The sequence below is a fragment of the Hemitrygon akajei genome, unplaced genomic scaffold (assembly GCF_048418815.1).
Source record: "Hemitrygon akajei unplaced genomic scaffold, sHemAka1.3 Scf000034, whole genome shotgun sequence".
NCBI lineage: Eukaryota > Metazoa > Chordata > Chondrichthyes > Myliobatiformes > Dasyatidae > Hemitrygon > Hemitrygon akajei.
Window position 1 is genome coordinate 944,606 of NW_027331920.1, and position 18,748 is coordinate 963,353.

The 18,748-nt window shown below is 47.8% G+C and overlaps 1 protein-coding gene across 1 annotated transcript; it reads left to right on the forward strand.

Annotated features, from left to right (window-relative positions):
* The first annotated feature begins 876 nt into the window (after positions 1-876).
* LOC140719975 (zinc-binding protein A33-like) lies at positions 877-17,807 on the forward strand. The gene is made up of 7 exons (XM_073034888.1): positions 877-2,154; positions 3,772-3,867; positions 4,286-4,519; positions 6,242-6,264; positions 6,352-6,470; positions 17,513-17,709; positions 17,796-17,807. Exons 1-7 carry the CDS (start codon positions 1,744-1,746, stop codon positions 17,805-17,807), a joined length of 1,092 nt encoding a protein of 363 aa, XP_072890989.1. The 5' UTR covers positions 877-1,743.
* The last annotated feature ends 941 nt before the right edge of the window (positions 17,808-18,748 follow it).

The window sequence follows — 18,748 nt, forward strand, 5'->3', positions numbered from 1 at the left end:
CCACAAGAACACCAGACAGTGGTCAGCATGGAATGTGCTGGATGGACACAGTGGAGTGGTTCCCTTATCAGACCATCTGGCAGAATGCCTCATCACCAGATCTCACCAACAGGCACCAAGACCTCACCTGTCTGGCGGCGAGAGGGTCCCTCCCAGTCTGATCCTTGCTGCATGCCCGGAGATCACTCCCACAGCGCGCTGCCCCGAGATTACTGCAGTGGAGACGAGATGGTCACTCACCTCTTTGCGGACTGTGGGCTGGCAAAGATCTGTGGAGAAAGATGCAAGGGCCTGTGCCACAGCAGCTGCGTGACAGAAGGCTCACTGATCCTTGGGCTGTTCCCAGGACGCGCAGGAAAATAGACAGCGAGTGCTGCCGGGGAGCACGAGGGAAGACGCCCGAAACTTGTTGGTCTGTCATCACATCGAGATGTCCGGAGAGCATGAGAAAAGCTGGGAACCCCTGTCATGCCGGAATACTGCCGACTGGCACACTCTAGGCTGCAGGGACACCATTGAAATTACAGGGCTCCTCTACTGCTGAGGGAGGGGCCGGCTTGGCTGAGGAATCCTCTCAATTATTCGTAGTGAAACAGCCCTATCGGTTTTAACGAATGTAAAAGAACACTAGATACCTCATAGACAACGAATCTAAATTCATTGGGTAAAGGCGCTGCACGATGTATCATTGTCAATATTTTATAGTGAATGAAGTTTATTTTGATAAAAATAGCAACTTTTGGGCTTTGTCCAGACTGATGGAACCGGGTTTTCCATTGGAGCCGGGACAGACATGGGTTACGTTTCTTCACGAAGGGCTGTTGAAATCAGGACTTCACCGAAAATAATAATATTTTCCACCCTGTGACGTAGGATGTCCAGTCCTGTGCTTTTTCCTGCAGCCACAGGTCGGTCATCATCACTGCATCTCTCTCCTCACAGCACAAAATCCTCTCCGCATCCCCAGTTTCATGGCATGAACTCATTTAATAGTGACTACAAATCCTTACTTAACTACCGTTTTACGAACCAGCCAGACTCTCTTTAGACCTCCACAAAAATGAAAACGAGCTGCTGGAGGAACTCAGCGAATCAGGTAGCATCTGTGGAGGGAAATGGAGAATCGACATTTCGGAATGAGACAGTCCAGATGAAGTCTGCAGTCCCTTGTGCCTCTCTTTTCAAAACTTGTCCCTTTCAGTCCGGCCTCAGACTCTTCTCTCCGGTTTCATTTCTGTTCTGCTTCTTCTTTAGCCCATCACGCCTACTGGGATACAGGCCGTCAACAGCAGCTCTCCGAGGGTTGATCGGCCCTGTGGTCTCTGTTTTCCCCACCCGACTACAATCGCCTTCCAGGGGAAGGTCCTTCCGACCGCAAGGAAAAGGACTTTGGAGATTCAGTTGAGGTTTCTGTAGAACTAGGCTTTTACGGGATGGGGTTGTTAACCTCATGCCCGACCCTCCTCCTTTTGCAGCCGGGCTTGGGCAGTCCATGGCCGAGTTTTCATTTCTGCTCCGACCTGCTTAATCTGTTTCTGATCCCTCCCTGAAATAGATAGCACAATTCCTTCGCACAGACAGCAACATAATTTCAGTGGCCAGTATTTCCACTGAACACATTCAGCAAAACCATGTTCACTCCCAGAGACTGCAGCGCGCGTAGTGGACAATCGCGGTACTGCAGGGGATCAGCAGCTCCCCGAAAGTGAAAGCATTCTGAATCAGGAAGTGCTGGGAGTTAACATGGCTTCGAAAAGAAAGGCCGAGAGTTGGATCGAGGAAGTAATTTGTCCCGTTTGCCTGGATTTCTTCACCGATCCGGTTATACTGGAGTGTGGACACAACTTCTGTCGCTCTTGTATCACACGGTCTTGGGAAAGGGAGCAGAGAAACTCCTGCCCGGAATGTAGAGAGGCGATTGCTGACCGCACCCTCAGGGTGAATCGGGCCTTAGCAAATCTGGCTGAAAAAGCTCGAAATATAAATCTGAATCCGAAGGGGAAGGAAAGTAAACGTCACTGCGAGGAACATGAGGAAGAACTGAAGCTGTTTTGTGAAACGGACAAGACACTGATCTGTGTGATCTGTGCAGTGGCGGAGGAACACAGACAGCACCGCTTCAAGCCGATTAAAGAAGCTGTTAAAATCTACAAGGTAAAACTAACGTTAATTTGATACTCAATAGACAATAGGCAATGGACAATACTGCCTTCTGGGGCAGAGCATTCCACATATCCACCACTCTCTGTGTGAAAAAGTTTTTCCGCATCTCTGCTCTAAATGGCCTACTCCTTATTCTTAAACTGTGGCCTCTAGTTCTGGACTCACACATCAGCGGGAACATGCTTCCTGCCTCCAGCGTGTCCAATCCCTTAATAATCTTATATGTTTCATTCAGATCCCCTCTCATCCTTCTAAATTCCAGTGTATACAAGCACAGTCGCTCCAATCTTTCAACATATGACAGTCCCACCATCCCTGGAATTAACCTTGTGAACCTACGCTGCACTCCCTCAATAGCAAGAATGTCCTTCCTCAAATTTGGAGACCAAAACTGCACACAGTACTCCAGGTGGGGTCTCACCAGGGTCCTGTACAGCTGCAGAAAGACCTCTTTACTCCTATACTCAATTCCTCTTGTTATAAAGGCCAACATGCCATTAGGTTTCTTCACTGCCTGCTGTACCTGCATGCTTGCTTTCATTGACTGATGTACAAGAACACCTAGATCTCGTTGTACTTCCCCTTTTCCTAATTGACTCCATTTAGATAGTAATCTGCCTTCCTGTTCTTGCCACCAAAGTGGATAACCTTATATTTATCCACATTAAACTGCATCTGCCATACATTCGCCCACTCACCTAGCCTGTCCAAGTCACCCTGCATTCTCATAACATTCTCCTGACATTTCACACTGCCATCCAGCTTTGTGTCATCGGCATATTTGCTAATTTTACTTTTAATCCCTTCATCTAAATCATTAATGCATATTGTAAACAGCTGTGGTCCCAGCACTGAACCTTGCGGTACCCCACTGGTCACAGCCTGCCGTTCCGAAAGGGACCCGTTAATCGCTACACTTTGTTTCCTGTCAACCCATTTTCTCTTGTCCTTTTTACCATCACGTGAACCTCTAAAACGAACACACCATTCTCTGCAACTTACGCCATCTCCAACGGGATTCTACTATATATCCGTCCCCCATTCCATCCCACACCCCATAACTCTCCGCTCTCTGTAGGAATCGCTCCCCGGACTGTATCGCCCTTATCCACTCGCTCCTCCCCACTGATCTTCCTCCTGGCACTGACACCTAAAAATGGGACAGGTGCCTCGTCTGATTCCTACACCTCTTCCCTTGTCACCATTCAGGGCTCCAAACAGCCCCAAATCCCCCCCCCCCCCCCCCCCGTTACCTCCACGGTCGATTGTCCTCTCGCCTTAGATAACTTCTTCTCCAGCCCTTTACCTCTTCCACCTGTCCCCTCTCAGCTTCTCACTTCATCACCCTCCCCCACGTTCCCCCTCACGATGTCTCACCCGTCACCTGTCAGCTGGTTCTCGTCCCCAACCTTTTTATTCTGGCTTCTGTCCCATTCCTTCCCAGTCCTGATGAAGGGTCTCATCCCGGAACACCAACTGTTTATTTCCCCAGAATAGATGCTGCCTGACTCACTGAGTTCCTCCGGCATTTTGTGTGATAATCGGGTTTGATCACCTGTTTCTTTAGATGCATCTTTGTTTCTATTTCCTTCACTCTCTGACTTCCAGGATCAGCTGAAATCTTCCTTAGACTCTCTCACAAAAAAGAAATCAGACTTCCAGGAAAAGGAGCAGCGTCAGAAAAAGAAGATTTCCAGAGTTCGGGTGAGGTTTCCTGAGGGGAATTTCTGACATTACTGTATAGTTTTGCTCCCTTTAATTCGGAATAGCCGAGTATCACAGCTCCAGTGACCTGGGTTTGATCCTGACCTCTGCTGCTGTCTGTCTGGAGTTTGCATGTTCTCCCTGTGGTCATGATAGTTTCAGACACATTCCAAGGACATGCTGGATGAATGGTTAACTACAATTAACCCTGTGAAGGTGGTGGAGGGTGTATGTGAAGCAGGATAGGAGTTAATGGGTCAATGAGGGAGAATAGGTTTCAGGAAAACGTGAGGGAATGTGGTTGACGGGAATGTTTCAGAAGTAGTATGGACCCCAATGGACCGAATGGTCACTTTTATGTCATAAGGAAATACAACACAGCAATGCAGTAAACTAATCTTCACCTTTTATTCGACAGAAACAGTCACACAGCGTTGAGACCCACATCACATCCCAGTTTGCTCAACTGCGCCGGATTATCACCGAGAAAGAGCAGAGTCCACTCAGGGATCTCAGGAAGGAAGAGGCGAGGATTCTAAATCCAATGGAGAAAAATCTTATTAAGATTCAAAAGAATATAAGGTTTATTCAGGAGGAAATCTCAAAGTTAAAGGAACAGATGGATCAAAAAGACAGTGTGATATTTCTCATGGTGAGGGATTACATTTCAATTTATTTCTGTCAAATTGAACTAAATGAACAGTGGTATATTTAAAATAAACACAGCACAGCGGCCAATTCTAACAAATCAATTACCGCCGCTGGTATCCTCACACAGAGTGTTCTCCTTGCATGACGAACCTCCAATCACTCCGCTAATGACATTCTAAAATGTCGGAGATAGGTATTCGATCCTTTATCAGCAACATACAATATTTAAGCGATGAAATTTCTGCATAATTAATAATAAATTATTCTGCAATGTATCGGTCAACAAATGATATGGCACTTGCCAGTCCCCGGCTCAAAACAGCCCAGAGCAAAGTACGAATACGTAACTTATTCCCTTCACCTTTACCACATACCCACTCACGTTACTGGTTATCGTAATAAACACATAACACAGAATACAATGCAGACAGAAAACAGACGTGTTGCTCCTACAAACAGCATTTACAAATGGCAGTAAACAGTTTCTCACCAGACAATTGATGCAACTAATCAGGGTTGATGTTGTCCTAAAACTGGACTTCCACAACTTCTGTACATCCCAGGACAGAATGCAATCTTTTCTGAAATGATTTACTCTGATTATAACACAGAGCTGCTGATTGTGTCAATTAATTACCACATTAAATATCCTCTAAAAATCCCATTAACACCCAGTTCCAGTCACAGGCTGTGAGTGTGTCTGGTGCGGTGGGTGTGAGGGTCTCTCTGTCAATCAGTGAGAACAAAGAATGTGACCCACACATCAGACATAACCTCCATAACTGGTTTCCGTCAGATTACGGAAACTTTCACTGTCTCTACTTTTTCGGATAAGTTTTACATGGGATTGTGTCCCATTCTCCGTCATGAGCAGGCCATTCGGTCCATCTTCTCCTACCAATTACCCTCGGCACAATCCTCCGGCCACTTACTCACCAAACCCAGCAACAGTGCCCCAAACTCCCTGGTCCCTCACGTGTTTATCCAGCCTCCCCATTACATTCAATATCTGCTGTTCCATTTCATCCACTCCTGTGGCACTGAGTTCCACATCCTCTTCACTAAATTTCTTGTGGGATTTATTAAAAACCACCTGGCAATTTATCTTTGACTAAAGGTCTCCCCATAAATAGAAACATAGAAACACAGAAAACCTACAGCACAATACAGTCTCTTTGGCCCACAATGCTGTGTCGAACATCTATTCACTTTAGAAATTACCTCCCGTTACCCATAACCCTCTATTTTTCTAAGCTCCATGTATTATTTAGGAGTCCCTTGAAATACCCTATCGCATCCGCCTCCACCATCATTGCCGGCAGCTCATTCCACCCATTCCAAAACACTTACCCCCTGACATCTCCTCTATACTACTTCCAAGCACCTTAAAACTGTTAGCACCTGTTAGCCATAAATGAAGTACTTTCTCCACCTGCACAAGATCAAATCCATCACTAATCTTAAATTGTTGCATTTTATCATTCTGATGTCTTATCCAGATGAAAATGCACAGCCTGTCCTGTCTTTCCTGTAAGTTTCATCCTCTCAGTAATGGTCTAACTTTCAGAAACATTCCCTGTAATTTTCCCCATGGTTCTGATTATTTGCGTGAGTGAGTGACTGCGGGAGTGGGGATTTTCAACACCTTGTCATGATTAGGATGAAATTCAAGATGTAGACAGTAAGTCAATGTTTAATCAGATTTGTGTTTTATTTATTTCAAGACGAAGCTTGTCGGAACAGAAGGTAGGACATGCTCTTTACTAAAACTCTGAATGGATTTGTAAAATAGCTCAGAATAGCAATTTATAACCTGCAGTTTAATATTTACAGGATAAATGACGATATCCAGGAATTGTCAGTGACAGATGAGACCCTACCGGTTGAAAAATTCGATCACCCCTATTTGTTGAAAACAGTGTTGAGAGAAACGCTTGATACTATTAATCAAGGTAAAATTTACAAAGATTCATTTCTCCTTGTTTATGAAGTTCAATTGTAATAATTTGAAGCAAGGATTGGCTCTGATAATGGACTGAAGGGGAACTGAAGTTTATTCCACATCAACCCCACCGACTGGGAGGCATCACTGTCCATGGTCAGCTGGAGATGTCAGACCCCTGAACACACCAGCACAGGGTCACTATACAACAAATACACAGGACTGGCAGATAAACCACTGTGTCCCGATCCCAGGCACACTGCACTAACACATCAAGACACGAATTTGAATCCTACCACAGGAGCTGGGAGTTTAATACTGACTTGATGATATCGTAGGGAATAAAAGTGGGTATAAGTGTGGTGACCGGGATTGTCAGAAAAATACACAAGTCCTTTGTGAGCTGTGAGTCTGACATTGTAGTATTTCAGAGGAGTAAAATAAATTACAGTGGTCTGGAGAGGAGTTGGCCAACGCAAATTGGAAGGAGATGCTGGCAGGGATGAGAGCAGAGCAGAAATGGTGTCAGTTTCTGGGAAAATGAGGAAGGTGAAGGATACATGTATTCCAAAAATAAATAAATACTCAAATGGCCAAATAGTACAGCCGTGGCTGACAAGGGAAGACAAGTTAATGTAAAGGCAAAAGAGAGAGCAGAGAACACAGCAAAAAACAGTAGGAAGACAGAGGATTGGGAAGCTTTTGAACCTACAGAGAGGAAATAAAAGAAAAATTAAATGTGAATTGATTTGACTTTATTACGTACATCCTTCATCTACATGAGGAGTAAAAATCTTTATGCTACATCTCCGTCTAAATGCACAATGTGCAACTTATAGTAATTTATGATGAATAATATGTTCAACATGATAGTCAGGATAACACAGAAATACAGTTGTGTCAGCATGATTTAAGCATTCTGATGGACTGGTGGAAGAAGCTGTCCCGGAACTTGTTGGTCCTGGTTTTTATGCTGCGAAACCGTTTCCCGGATGGTAGCAACTAGCGCAGTTTTTAGTTGGGGTAACTCGAGTCTCCAGTGATCCTTCAGGCCCTTTTTACATATCTGTCTTTGCAAAACGAGCTAGCAGACAATATCAATTTGTTTTTCAAGTATTGTAAAAAAAATGAAATCGAGATGAGAGTGAATATAGGCCCGCTAGAAAATGAGGCTGGATATATAATAACAGGGGATAAAGAGATTGCATCAGCCCTCAATGTGGAAGACACTAGCACTGTGCCCGGTGTTGAAGGGTGTGAGGGAAGAGAAGTGAGTGCAGTTACTGTTACAAGGAAGAAGGTACTGAAAAAGCTGAAAGACCGATACTTACACATCACCCGGATGAGATGGTTTAGTAAGGAAGAAGGCAGAAGAAAGGAAATTTTAGACCAGTTAGCCTCACCTCAGTGGTTGGGAAGAAGCTGGTGTCCATTGTTAAGTATGAGGTTATGGAATACTTGGTGACACTGGCCAAGATAGGACAACTCAGCATGGCTTCGTTAAGGGAATATCCTGCCTGACAAACCTGTTGGGATTCTTCGAGGAGATTACAAGTAGGATAGATAAAGGGGATGCAGTGGAAGTTGTATATTTGGAATCTCGGAAGGCCTTTGACAAGGTGCCACACATGAAGGTGGTAATCAGGTTAAGAGGCCATGGTATTACAGAAAAATTACAGGCATGGTTAGAATATTGGCTGATTGGTGGGGAACAGCGAATGAGAGTAAAGGGATCCTTTTCTGGTTGGCTGCCGTGACTCGGGTTCCACAGGAGTCAGTGTTAGGACACCTTCATTTTATGCTGTATATCAAGATTTAGCTGATGAAATAGACCAGAAGATGTTGGAGCAGAAGTAGGCCATTCGGCCCATCAAGTCTGCTCCACCATTCAGTCATGGGCTGATCCAATTCTTCCAGTCATCCCCACTCCCCTGCTTTCACCCCATACCCTTTGATGCCCTGACTAATCAAGAACCTACCTATCTCTGCCTTAAATATGATGGCCTTAACAGCCACTTGTGGCAACAAATTTCACAGATTTTCCACTCACTGTCTAAAGTAATTTCTCCACACCTCAGTTCTAAAAGGACGTCCTTCAATCCTGAATTCATACCCTCTTGTCCTAGAGTAGATGGCTTTGTTGCCAAGTTTTCATCTGATATGAAGATTGGTGGAGGGGCCGGTAGTGTTGAGGAAACAGTTAGGCTGCACAAGGTCTTGAACGAGGAGAATGGGAAGGAAAATGGCAAATGATATACAATGTTGGAAAATGCATGGATATGCACTTTGGTCGTAGAAATAATGTGCAGATTTATTTTTCAAATGGGGAGAAAACCCAAAAAGCTGAGATGAAAATGGACTTAGCAGTCATTCTGGAGAACACCCTAAAGGTTATCTTGCAGGTAGAGTCAGTGGTGAGGAAGGCAAATCCAATGTTAGCATTCAATTCAAGGGGTTTAGATAGCATTCAATCCAAGAGCAGGGATGTGATGCTGAGGCTTTATAAGGCACTGGTGAAGCCTCACCTTGTGTATTGTGAACTTGGGCTCCTCATCTAAGAAAGGATGTGCTGGCATTGCAGAAGGTTCATTTCATAAGGATGATTCCAGGAATGAAAGGGTTATCATATGAGGAACGTTTGATAGCTCTGTGTCTGTACTCGCTGGAATTTAGAAAGATGAGTGAGGATCTCATTGAAACCTTTCGAATGTTGAAAGTCCTAGACAGAGTAGATGTGGAAAGGATGTTTCCTATGGCGGTGGAGTTTAGGACAAGAGGGCACAGCCTCAAGATGGGGGGGGGTCTATTTAAAACAGATGCGGGGAAATTTGAGCCAGCAGCTGGTGAATTTGTGGAACTTGTTGGGTGTATTTAAGGCAGAGCTTGATAGGTTCTAGATTGGACACAGCATCAAAGGTTACGGGGAGAAGGCCAGGTAGTGGGGCTGAGGAGGGAAAATAACGATCAGCCATGATTGAATGGCGGAGCAGATTCGATGGGCAATTGGCCTAATTCTGATCCTATGTCTTATGGTTATCAGACCACTACATTGAAGCATTGTGAGAATGAGCTCGGACACACCAACAAGCATTGACATGGGTCAATATTTCATCTCGGGAGAAGCACACAGAGCATAACCGGCCTGGCAAAGCTCCCTCACACACACACACACAGGAAGGACTGGCAGATTGTAGTCAGAGCCTCAGCAATGTACGTTGTTATTTCCCTCAGTAACCTGGAAACCAATCTCTTCAGAGACAATCATTTATTCATTTAAACAACTCAATCAAGTGTGACACATTGTCAACACACACCAGACATGTGATGACACACTGTAACATACAAATTCTTCAATGTGCACACTCTCCTTCAATGTGTATACACACCACACGGATATTTACCACAATCAACACACACACACACACACACACACACACACACACACACACACACACACACACACACACACACACACACACACACACACACACACACACACACACACACACATCCTATCAGAGTGTGACACACGGCCACAGAAATAGGCACAAATTCCCATTTAGGATTGAAATCTGCCGTCCTTACCCAGTCTGTCTGTTCTGTGGCACTGAGCTGCCCTCTGACGTGACGTCACATCAACACTTCACAGACAGACTCCGGGGTGAGATTGCTCAGGAGGATGATCTGGGAGGGTTTGATGGATGTTGAACTCACGGCCCACTTCATCAATCTGCAAGACTAAGATGTCTTCTTGAGCACTACAGCTGAATAGCCCAAGCTTACCCACTCTCTGCTTTTAACCCAAGCCCCCAGTCCTGGTAACATCCTCCTGAAGCCTCCTGTCCAGTGTAATGACATCCTCCCCATATTCGGGAACCGGAAATGCAGACAATGCTCCAAGTGTGGTCTATCATCGACATCAAAGGCCTTGCTGAATTTCATGTGGACAGTGTGGAATAGGCTGATGAATACAGGACTGAAGGTGTTTTTTTTAGATTGGGACAAGAAGGGTAGCGTGGGAGCTAAATTCTGAAGGAAGGCAGTTTTAAAAAAAAACTTTGCGTACAAGAACGGTGAGACTGCGCAGGACAGCGCGGAGAGTTTAAAAAGATGACCACCCTATACAGCGGGCAGCGGAGTGGGTGGCAGCAGAGTGTAGGGCTTTGGCTCAACGGGCTTAGGTGGTAACGGGAAGAGGCGAGAGCGAGGCACCGACTCTTTTCCTCCCCTTGGCAAATCGGCCCGGACGGACGGAAGAACAGCAGGGCACATTAGCTAACGGTTTAAAAAGTTCGTGTGTTTGGTGAAGTAAGTGGGTGAGTAGACCTATCTTTCTTTGTTTCATTCCTGTAGAATCAGGTAGCATGTCTGCAGGGTTAGTGCTTTGTTCAGGGTGTCAGATGTGGGAATCCTGGGAGACCTCCAGCCTCCCTGATAGCCACATCTGCACCAGGTGAACCGAGATGCAGCTCCTCGGAGACCGTGTTAGGGATCTGGAGCTGCAGCTTGATGACCTACTGCTTATTAGAGAAAATGAAGAGGTGATAGACAGGAGCTACAGGGAGGTAGTCATCCCTAGGCTACAGGGGTCAGAAAACTGGGTGACTGTTGGGAGAGGGAGGGGAAATGCCCGGATAGTGGAGAGCACCCCTGTGGCTGCCCCCCTCAGCAACAAGTATATCGTTTCGGATGCTGTTGAGGGGGATGACCTGACAGGGGACGGCCACGGTGACCGGGTCTCTGGCACTGAGCCTGGCGCTGTTGTGCAGGAGGGAAGGAGGAGAAGAAGAATGCGGTAGTCATAGGGGATTCCATAGTCAGGGGAACAGACAGGAGATTCTGTGAGCCTGGTAGAGATACCCGCATGGTGTGCTGCCTGCCAGGTGCCAGGGTACGGGACGTCTCGGATCGGGACCAGAATATGCTGAAGGGAGAGGGCGAGCAGCCAGCTGTCTTGGTACATGCTGGTACCAATGACATAGAGAGGAAAAGGGAGGAGGTCCTGAAGTGAGATTTCCGGGAGTTAGGAAGGAAGCTGAGAAGCAGGACCTCCAGGGTAGTAATCTCAGGATTGCTACCTGTGCCACGTGCCAGCAAGGGCAAGAATAGTAGGATCAGGCAGATGAATACGTGGCTGAGAGACTGGTGCAGGGGGCAAGGCTTCAGATTCTTGGATCATTGGGATCTCTTCAGGGGGAAGTATTACATGTTCAAAAAGGACGGGTTACACCTGAACCCGAAGGGGATCAATATCATAGCGGGAATGTTTAATAGAGCTGTTAGGGAGGGTTTAAACTAATTTGGCAGGGGAATGGGAAACCGGAATGATAGAGTGGAGGAGGGGGGAAGCAGAAATAAATCTAGGATACTGAGCAGTAAAAATGTCAGGAATGACAGACAGGTGATGGGGCAAATTTGCAGCCACTGGGATGAGTTGCAGTGCCATCAAAACAAAAAGTACCAAATACTGGACTTAAGGTGTTATACTTAAATACACACAGCATAAGGAATAAGGTGGATGATCTTGTCGTACAGCTACAGATTGGCAGGTATAATTTTGTGGCCATCACTGAGACGTGGGTAAAGGATGCATGTCTCTGAGAGCTGAACGTCCAAGGATACACGGTGTATCGGAAGGATAGGCAGGTAGGCAGAGGGGGTGGCGTGGCTTTATTGGTAAGAAATGATATTAAATCATTAGAAAGAGGTGACATAGAATCGGAAGGTGCAGAATCTTTCTGGGTTGAGCTAAGAAATCGCAGGGGTAAAAGGACCCTGGTGGCAGTTATATACAGGCCTCCTAACAGCTGCAGTGAGGTGGACTACAAATTATAACAGGAAATAGAAAAGGCTTGCCAGGAGGGCAGTGTTATGATAATTGTGGGGGATTTTAACATGCGAGTGGATTGGGAAAATCAGGTCGACACTGAATCTCAAGAGAGAGAATTTGTAGAATGTCTACGAGATGGCTGTTCAGAACAGCTTGTTGTTGAGCCCACTAGGGGATCAGAGGTACTGGATTGGATATTGTGTAATGAACCAGAGGTGATTAGAGAGATTGAGGTGAAGGAACCGTTAGGAGACAGTGATCGTAACATGATTGAGTTCACTGTGAAATTTGAGAAAGAGAAGCCGAGATCCGATGTGTCGGTATTTCAGTGGAGTAAAGGAAATTACAGTGGCACGAGAGAGGAACTGGCCAAATTTGACTGGAAAGGGACACTAGCGGGAGGACGGCAGAGCAGCAGTGGCTGGAGTTTATGCGAGAAGTGAGGAAGGTGCAAGACAGATATATTCCAAAAAAGAAGAAATTTTCAAATGGAAAAAGTTTGCGACCGTGGCTGACAAGAGAAGTCAAAGCCAAAGTAAAAGCAAAAGAGAGGGCATTCAAGGAAACAAAAATTAGTGGGAAGACAGAGTATTGGGAAGTTCTTAAAAGCTTACAAAAGGAAACTAAGAAGGCTATTAAGAGGAAAAAGATGAACTATAAAAAGAAGCCAGCAAATAACATCAAAGAAGATACTAAAAGCTTTTTCAAGTATATAAAGAATAAAAAACGGGTGAGAGTGGATATAGTACAGATAGAAAATGATGCTGGAGAAATTGTAATGGGAGATAAGGAGATGGCTGAGGAACTGAACGAGTATTTTCATAAGTCCTCACTGAGGAAGATATCAGCAGTATACCGGACACTCAAGGGTGTCAGGGAAGAGAAGTGTGCGCAGTCACAATTACGACAGAGAAAGTACTCAGGAAGCTGAATAGTCTAAGGGTAGATAAATCTCCAGGACCAGATGGAATGCACCCTTGTGTTTTGAAGGAAGTAGCTGTGGAGATCACAGAGGCATTAGCAATGATCTTTCAAAAGTCAATAGATTCTGGCATTGTTCCGGAGGAGTGGAAGATTGCAAATGCCACTCTGGTATTTAAGAAAGGGGCAAGGAAGCAAAAAGTGAATTATAGACCTGTTAGCTTGAGAAATGGTTGGGAAGTTTCTGGAGTCAATTGTCAAGGATAAGGTTACGGAGTACCTGGAGGCATATGACAAGATAGGCCAAACTCAGCATGGTTTCCTTAAAGGAAAATCCTGCCTGACAAACCCATTGAAATTTTTTGAGGAGATTACAAGTAGGCTAGACAAGGGAGATGCAGTGGATGTTGTGTATTTGGATTTTCAGAAGGCCTTTGACAAAGTGCCACACATGAGGCTGCTGAACGAGATAAGAGCCCATGGAATTACGGGAAAATTACGTACGTCGATAGAGCGTTGGCTGATAGGCAGGAAACAGACAGTGGGAATAAAGGGATCCCATTCTGGTTGTCTGCCAGTTGCCCGTGGTGTTCCACAGTGGTCCGTGTTGGGGCTGCTTCTTTTTACGTTGTATATCAACGATTTGGATTATGGAATAGATAGCTTTGTGGCTAAGTTTGCTGATGATACAAAGATAGGCGGAGGGGACGGTAGTGCTGAGGAAACTGAGAGTCTGCAGAGAGACTTGGATAGATTGGGAGAATGGTCAAAGAAGTGGCAAATGAAATACAATGTTGAAAAGTGTATGGTCATGCATGTTGTTAGAAGAAATAAATGGGCAGACTATTATTTAAATGGAGAGAGAATTCAAAGTTCTGAAATGCAACGGGACTTGGCAGTGCTCGTGCAGGATACCCTTAAGATTAACCTCCAGGTTGAGTCGGTGGTGAAGAAGGCGAATGCAATGTTGGCATTCATTTCTAGAGGAATAGAGTATAGGAGCAGGGATGTGATGTTGAGGCTCTATAAGGAACTGGTAAGACCTCACTTGGAATACTGTGTACAGTTTTGGGCTCCTTATTTAAGAAAGGATGTTTTGACATTGGAGAGGGTTCAGAGAAGATTCACTAGAATGATTCCGGGAATGAGAGGGTTAACATATGAGAAACATTTGACCGCTCTTGGACTGTACTCCGTGGAGTTTAGAAGAAGGAGGGGAAACCTCACAGAAACATGTCGAATGTTCAAAGGCATGGACAGAGTGGATGTGGCAAAGTTGTTTCCCATGGTGGGGGAGTCTAGTACGAGAGAGCATGACTTAATGATTGAAGGGCAACCATTCAGAATGGAGATGTGAAGAAATTTTTTTAGCCAGAGGGTGGTGAATCTGTGAATTTCTTGCGGCAGTGGAAGCCAAGTCATTGGGTGTATTTAAGACAGGGATTGATAGGTATGTGAGTAGCCAGGGCATCATAGGTCATGGTGAGACGGTGGGAGAGTGGCACAAAATGAGAGAATGGATCAGCTCATGATAAATTGGCGGAGCAGATTCGAAGGGCCGAATGGCTGGCTTCTGCTGCTTTGTCTTATGGTCTTATTTGAATCCACCAGTATACGTAATAAGGATCTTGTAGCACAGGTAGAGTTTGACAGGTAGAAACTTAGGCAGGTACGATTTTGGTCGAAGGAATAAAGACATAGACAATTCTGTAAACAGGGCGAAATTCAAAAATCAGAGGTGCAAAGGGACATGGGTGTCCTTGTGCAGGATTCCCTGAAGGTTAACTTGCAGTTTGTGTCAGTGGTAAGATTGGCAAACTCAATGTTTGCTTTCATTTCGAGAGGATTAGAGTGCAAGAGCAAGGATGTAATTCTGAGGTTTTATAAGGCATTGATTAGACCACACTTGGAGTATTGTGAGCAGTTTTGGGTCCCTTCTATCGGAAAACATGTACTGGCATTGGAGGGGGTCCAGAAGATTCACAAGAATAATTCCGGGAATGAAAGAGTTAACATATCAGTAGTGTTTGATGGTTCTGGGCCTGTACTCATGGGAGTTTAGAAGAATGGCTGATTTATTATCCCTCTCAACCCTATTCTCCCGCCTCCTCCCCATAACGTTTGAGACTCGGTGACTAATCAAGAAGTTTACTTATCAACATCCGCTTTAAAAATCAAACAGGAGAAAATCTGCAGATGCTGGTAATCCAAGCAACACAGGTCATGATGAAGGGTCTCCCCAGATCTCTTTGACACCTGTCAGGAGAGAGTTGATGTTGGGAGGATGTGGGTGGGTCGAGAACGGTAAGCACAGCCTCCGACTACAGGGATGTCCATTTCGGACAGAGATGAGAAGGAATTCCTTCATCCACAGGATAGTGAATCTGCCACAGGCAGCTGTGGAGGCCAAATAATTGAATATATTTAAAGCAGAGTAACACACACAAATTGTTGGAATAGCAGGCCGGGAAGTTTCTGTGGGAAAGAGTAAACAGTTGACGGTTCAGATTGAAACACTTCATCAGGACCTGTGTTGCTTAAGGGTTCCTGCAAATTCATCCCCTGTCCTAATGAGGGGCTGTGGGGGATGGGGTTCTGGGAAAGGGGACAAAGTCATCCTCATCTGCCATCTTGCCCCCTCTAGCTTCTCATTACCTCTACACACACAGTTCACCCACGGGGTTTCCACCCCTCCCCCTCCTGGTTCAATCTGCCATTCATCTCTCCCCTACTGGTTCCCATTATCACCTCCTTTACTGTTTCAAACCATCATACTGCCCCACTTCACACTCACAAATGAATGTGAACATTGTATGACGGGGCCTGTTCCTGTGCTGTACTGCTCTATGTTCTCTGTTCCGAGTTTCGAAGAATGAGAGGAGATCTCATGGAAACACAAAGTTCTTTCAGGGGTCAACAGGCAGGAGTGAGGGAGGATGTTTCCCCTGTCTGAGGAGTCAAGGGTCAGGGGTCTCTCTGCTCTCCGTCCAGCGGAAAACCCCCGATTCCCGGGGCCGCGCTGCCCGAGTCTCCCCCCGATCCCCGGGGCCGCGCTGCCCGACTCTCCCCCCGACCCCCGGGGCCGCGCTGCCCGAGTCTCCCCCCGATCCCGGGGCCGCGCTGTCCGAGTCTCCCCCCGATCCCGGGGCCGCGCTGCCCGAGTCTCCCCCCGATCCCGGGGCCGCGCTGCCCGAGTCTCTCCACGATCCCCGGGGCCGCGCTACCCGAGTCTCCCCCCGATCCCCGGGGCCGCGCTGCCCGAGTCTCCCCCCCGATCCCCGGGGCCGCGCTGCCCGAGTCTCCCCCCCGATCCCCGGGGCCGCGCTGCCCGAGTCTCCCCACGATCCCCGGGGCCGCGCTACCCGAGTCTCCCCCCCGATCCCCGGGGCCGCGCTGCCCGAGTCTCCCCCCCGATTCCCGGGGCTGCGCCGCCCGAGTCTCCCCCCGATCCCCGGGGCCGCGCTGCCCGAGTCTCCCCCCCCCGATCCCCGGGGCCGCGCTGCCCGAGTCTCCCCCCGATCCCCGGGGCCGCGCTGCCCGAGTCTCCCCCCGATCCCCGGGGCCGCGCTGTCCGAGTCTCTCCCCGATTCCCGGGGCCGCGCCGCCCGAGTCTCCCCCCGATTCCCGGGGCCGCGCTGCCCGAGTCTCCCCCCGATCCCCGGGGCCGCGCCGTCCGAGTCTCCCCCCGATCCCCGGGGCCGCGCTGTCCGAGTCTCCCCCCGATCCCCGGGGCCGCGCTGTCCGAGTCTCCCCCCGATCCCCGGGGCCGCGCTGTCCGAGTCTCCCCCCGATCCCCGGGGCCGCGCTGCCCGAGTCTCCCCCCGATCCCCGGGGCGGCGCTGCCCGAGTCTCCCCCCGATCCCCGGGGCCGCGCTGCCCGAGTCTCCCCCCGATCCCCGGGGCCGCGCTGTCCGAGTCTCTCCCGATCACCGGGGACGCGCTGCCCGAGTCTCCCCCCGATCCCCGGGGCCGCGCTGTCCGAGTCTCCCCCCGATCCCCGGGGCCGCGCTGTCCGAGTCTCCCCCCGATCCCCGGGGCCGCGCTGTCCGAGTCTCTCCCGATCCCCGGGGCCGCACTGCCCGAGTCTCCCCCCGATCCCCGGGGCCGCGCTGTCCGAGTCTCTCCCGATCACCGGGGACGCGCTGCCCGAGTCTCCCCCCGATCCCCGGGGACGCGCTGCCCGAGTCTCCCCCCGATCACCGGGGACGCGCTGCCCGAGTCTCCCCCCGATCCCCGGGGACGCGCTGCCCGAGTCTCCCCCCGATCCCCGGGGACTCTCTAATTCTCTGCTTCTCCCCCAGTCTCTGTCACCCTGGATGTGGAAACGGCGAATCCGTGTCTCGAGGTGTCTGAGGATCGGAAGAGTGTGAGATGTACCGGGACCCGGAGGAATCTCCCTGACACCGGGAAGAGATTCACATACTGGGCTTGTGTGCTGGGATCGGAGGGATTCACATCGGGAAGACATTACTGGGAGGTGGAGGTGACGGGGAATCGGGTCTGGTGTCTGGGAGTCGCCGCAGAGTCTGGGGAGAGGAAGGGAAGGGTCAGTCTGAGTCCGGAGACCGGATTCTGGGTCATCAGGCGGGTTGGTGACGTGTTATATCGGGATTATGACGAGTCCCGTCTCGCTGCCGGTCCCATCCCCGGGAGGGTGGGAGTTTATCTCAGTTACGAGTCCGGGACAGTTTCATTTTACAACGCGGAGACCAAGTCCCATCTCCACACCTTCACTGGGAATAAATTCACGGGGAAACTTTATCCTCTCTTCCGGACTGGGAATGTAAACCAGTGGCTGAGAATCTGCTCCGGTTCCGCTCCGGGTCTGAAAACGGGTCGGGTCCCGGGACCGGCGTCAGGAGTAAAGTCCCTGTAAATATAAATGTGCGGAGAGTGCAGCTAAATACGTGGCTAAGGAGATGGTGCAGGAGGGAGGGCTTCATGTTTCTGGATAATTGGGATTTGTTCCCGGGAAGGTGGGGCCTGTTCCGACGGGACGGTTTGCCCCTGAACTGGAGGGGGAGTAACATCCTTTGCAGAGGGAGGGGAACCAGAGTGTTAGAGCAGATAGTGAGGTGGAGGAGGATAAAGGTCATGCGAGGACTGCATGTATAGACAGAAATCAAAGGTTTGTACATTAGGTTGTAAATTAATTTTCAGAGCTTTAGAAATTGTAGAAAATAAAGATTTCCAAAATGATTTTGATGAAGAACATGACCAGAACATATGTGAAAAAGTGGCTACTTCAGTTTTACACCTATCGCAATAATTGTCTATGTTAGGAAATATTTTGGATAGTCTCTCCTTTGTTAAATAGTAACAGTGAACAATCTTAAATTGAATTAAACACTGATTGGCAGATATTAAAGAAGAATTGACCATCTTCATTAACAAAGGTCATATTAAGTTCTCTCTCCCAAACTTGTTTAATTTTTAGTGATTAAGGGGATCTGCTTTTTTTTGCAGATTTATTTATTTTTATTATCATTTATTTTGTGATGGTCGATTGATGACTTTTGAAGAGTTAATTAGAAAAT

What these genes read in the sequence shown, in the direction of transcription:
- LOC140719975 (XM_073034888.1), top strand. Translation starts at nt 1,744, where the DNA reads ATGGCTTCGAAAAGAAAGGCCGAGAGTTGGATCGAGGAAGTAATTTGT. An exon ending in AAGCTGTTAAAATCTACAAG is followed by an intron (nt 2,155 to 3,771) that starts GTAAAACTAACG and finishes TCTGACTTCCAG; the next exon opens with GATCAGCTGAAATCTTCCTT. An exon ending in AGAAGATTTCCAGAGTTCGG is followed by an intron (nt 3,868 to 4,285) that starts GTGAGGTTTCCT and finishes TTTATTCGACAG; the next exon opens with AAACAGTCACACAGCGTTGA.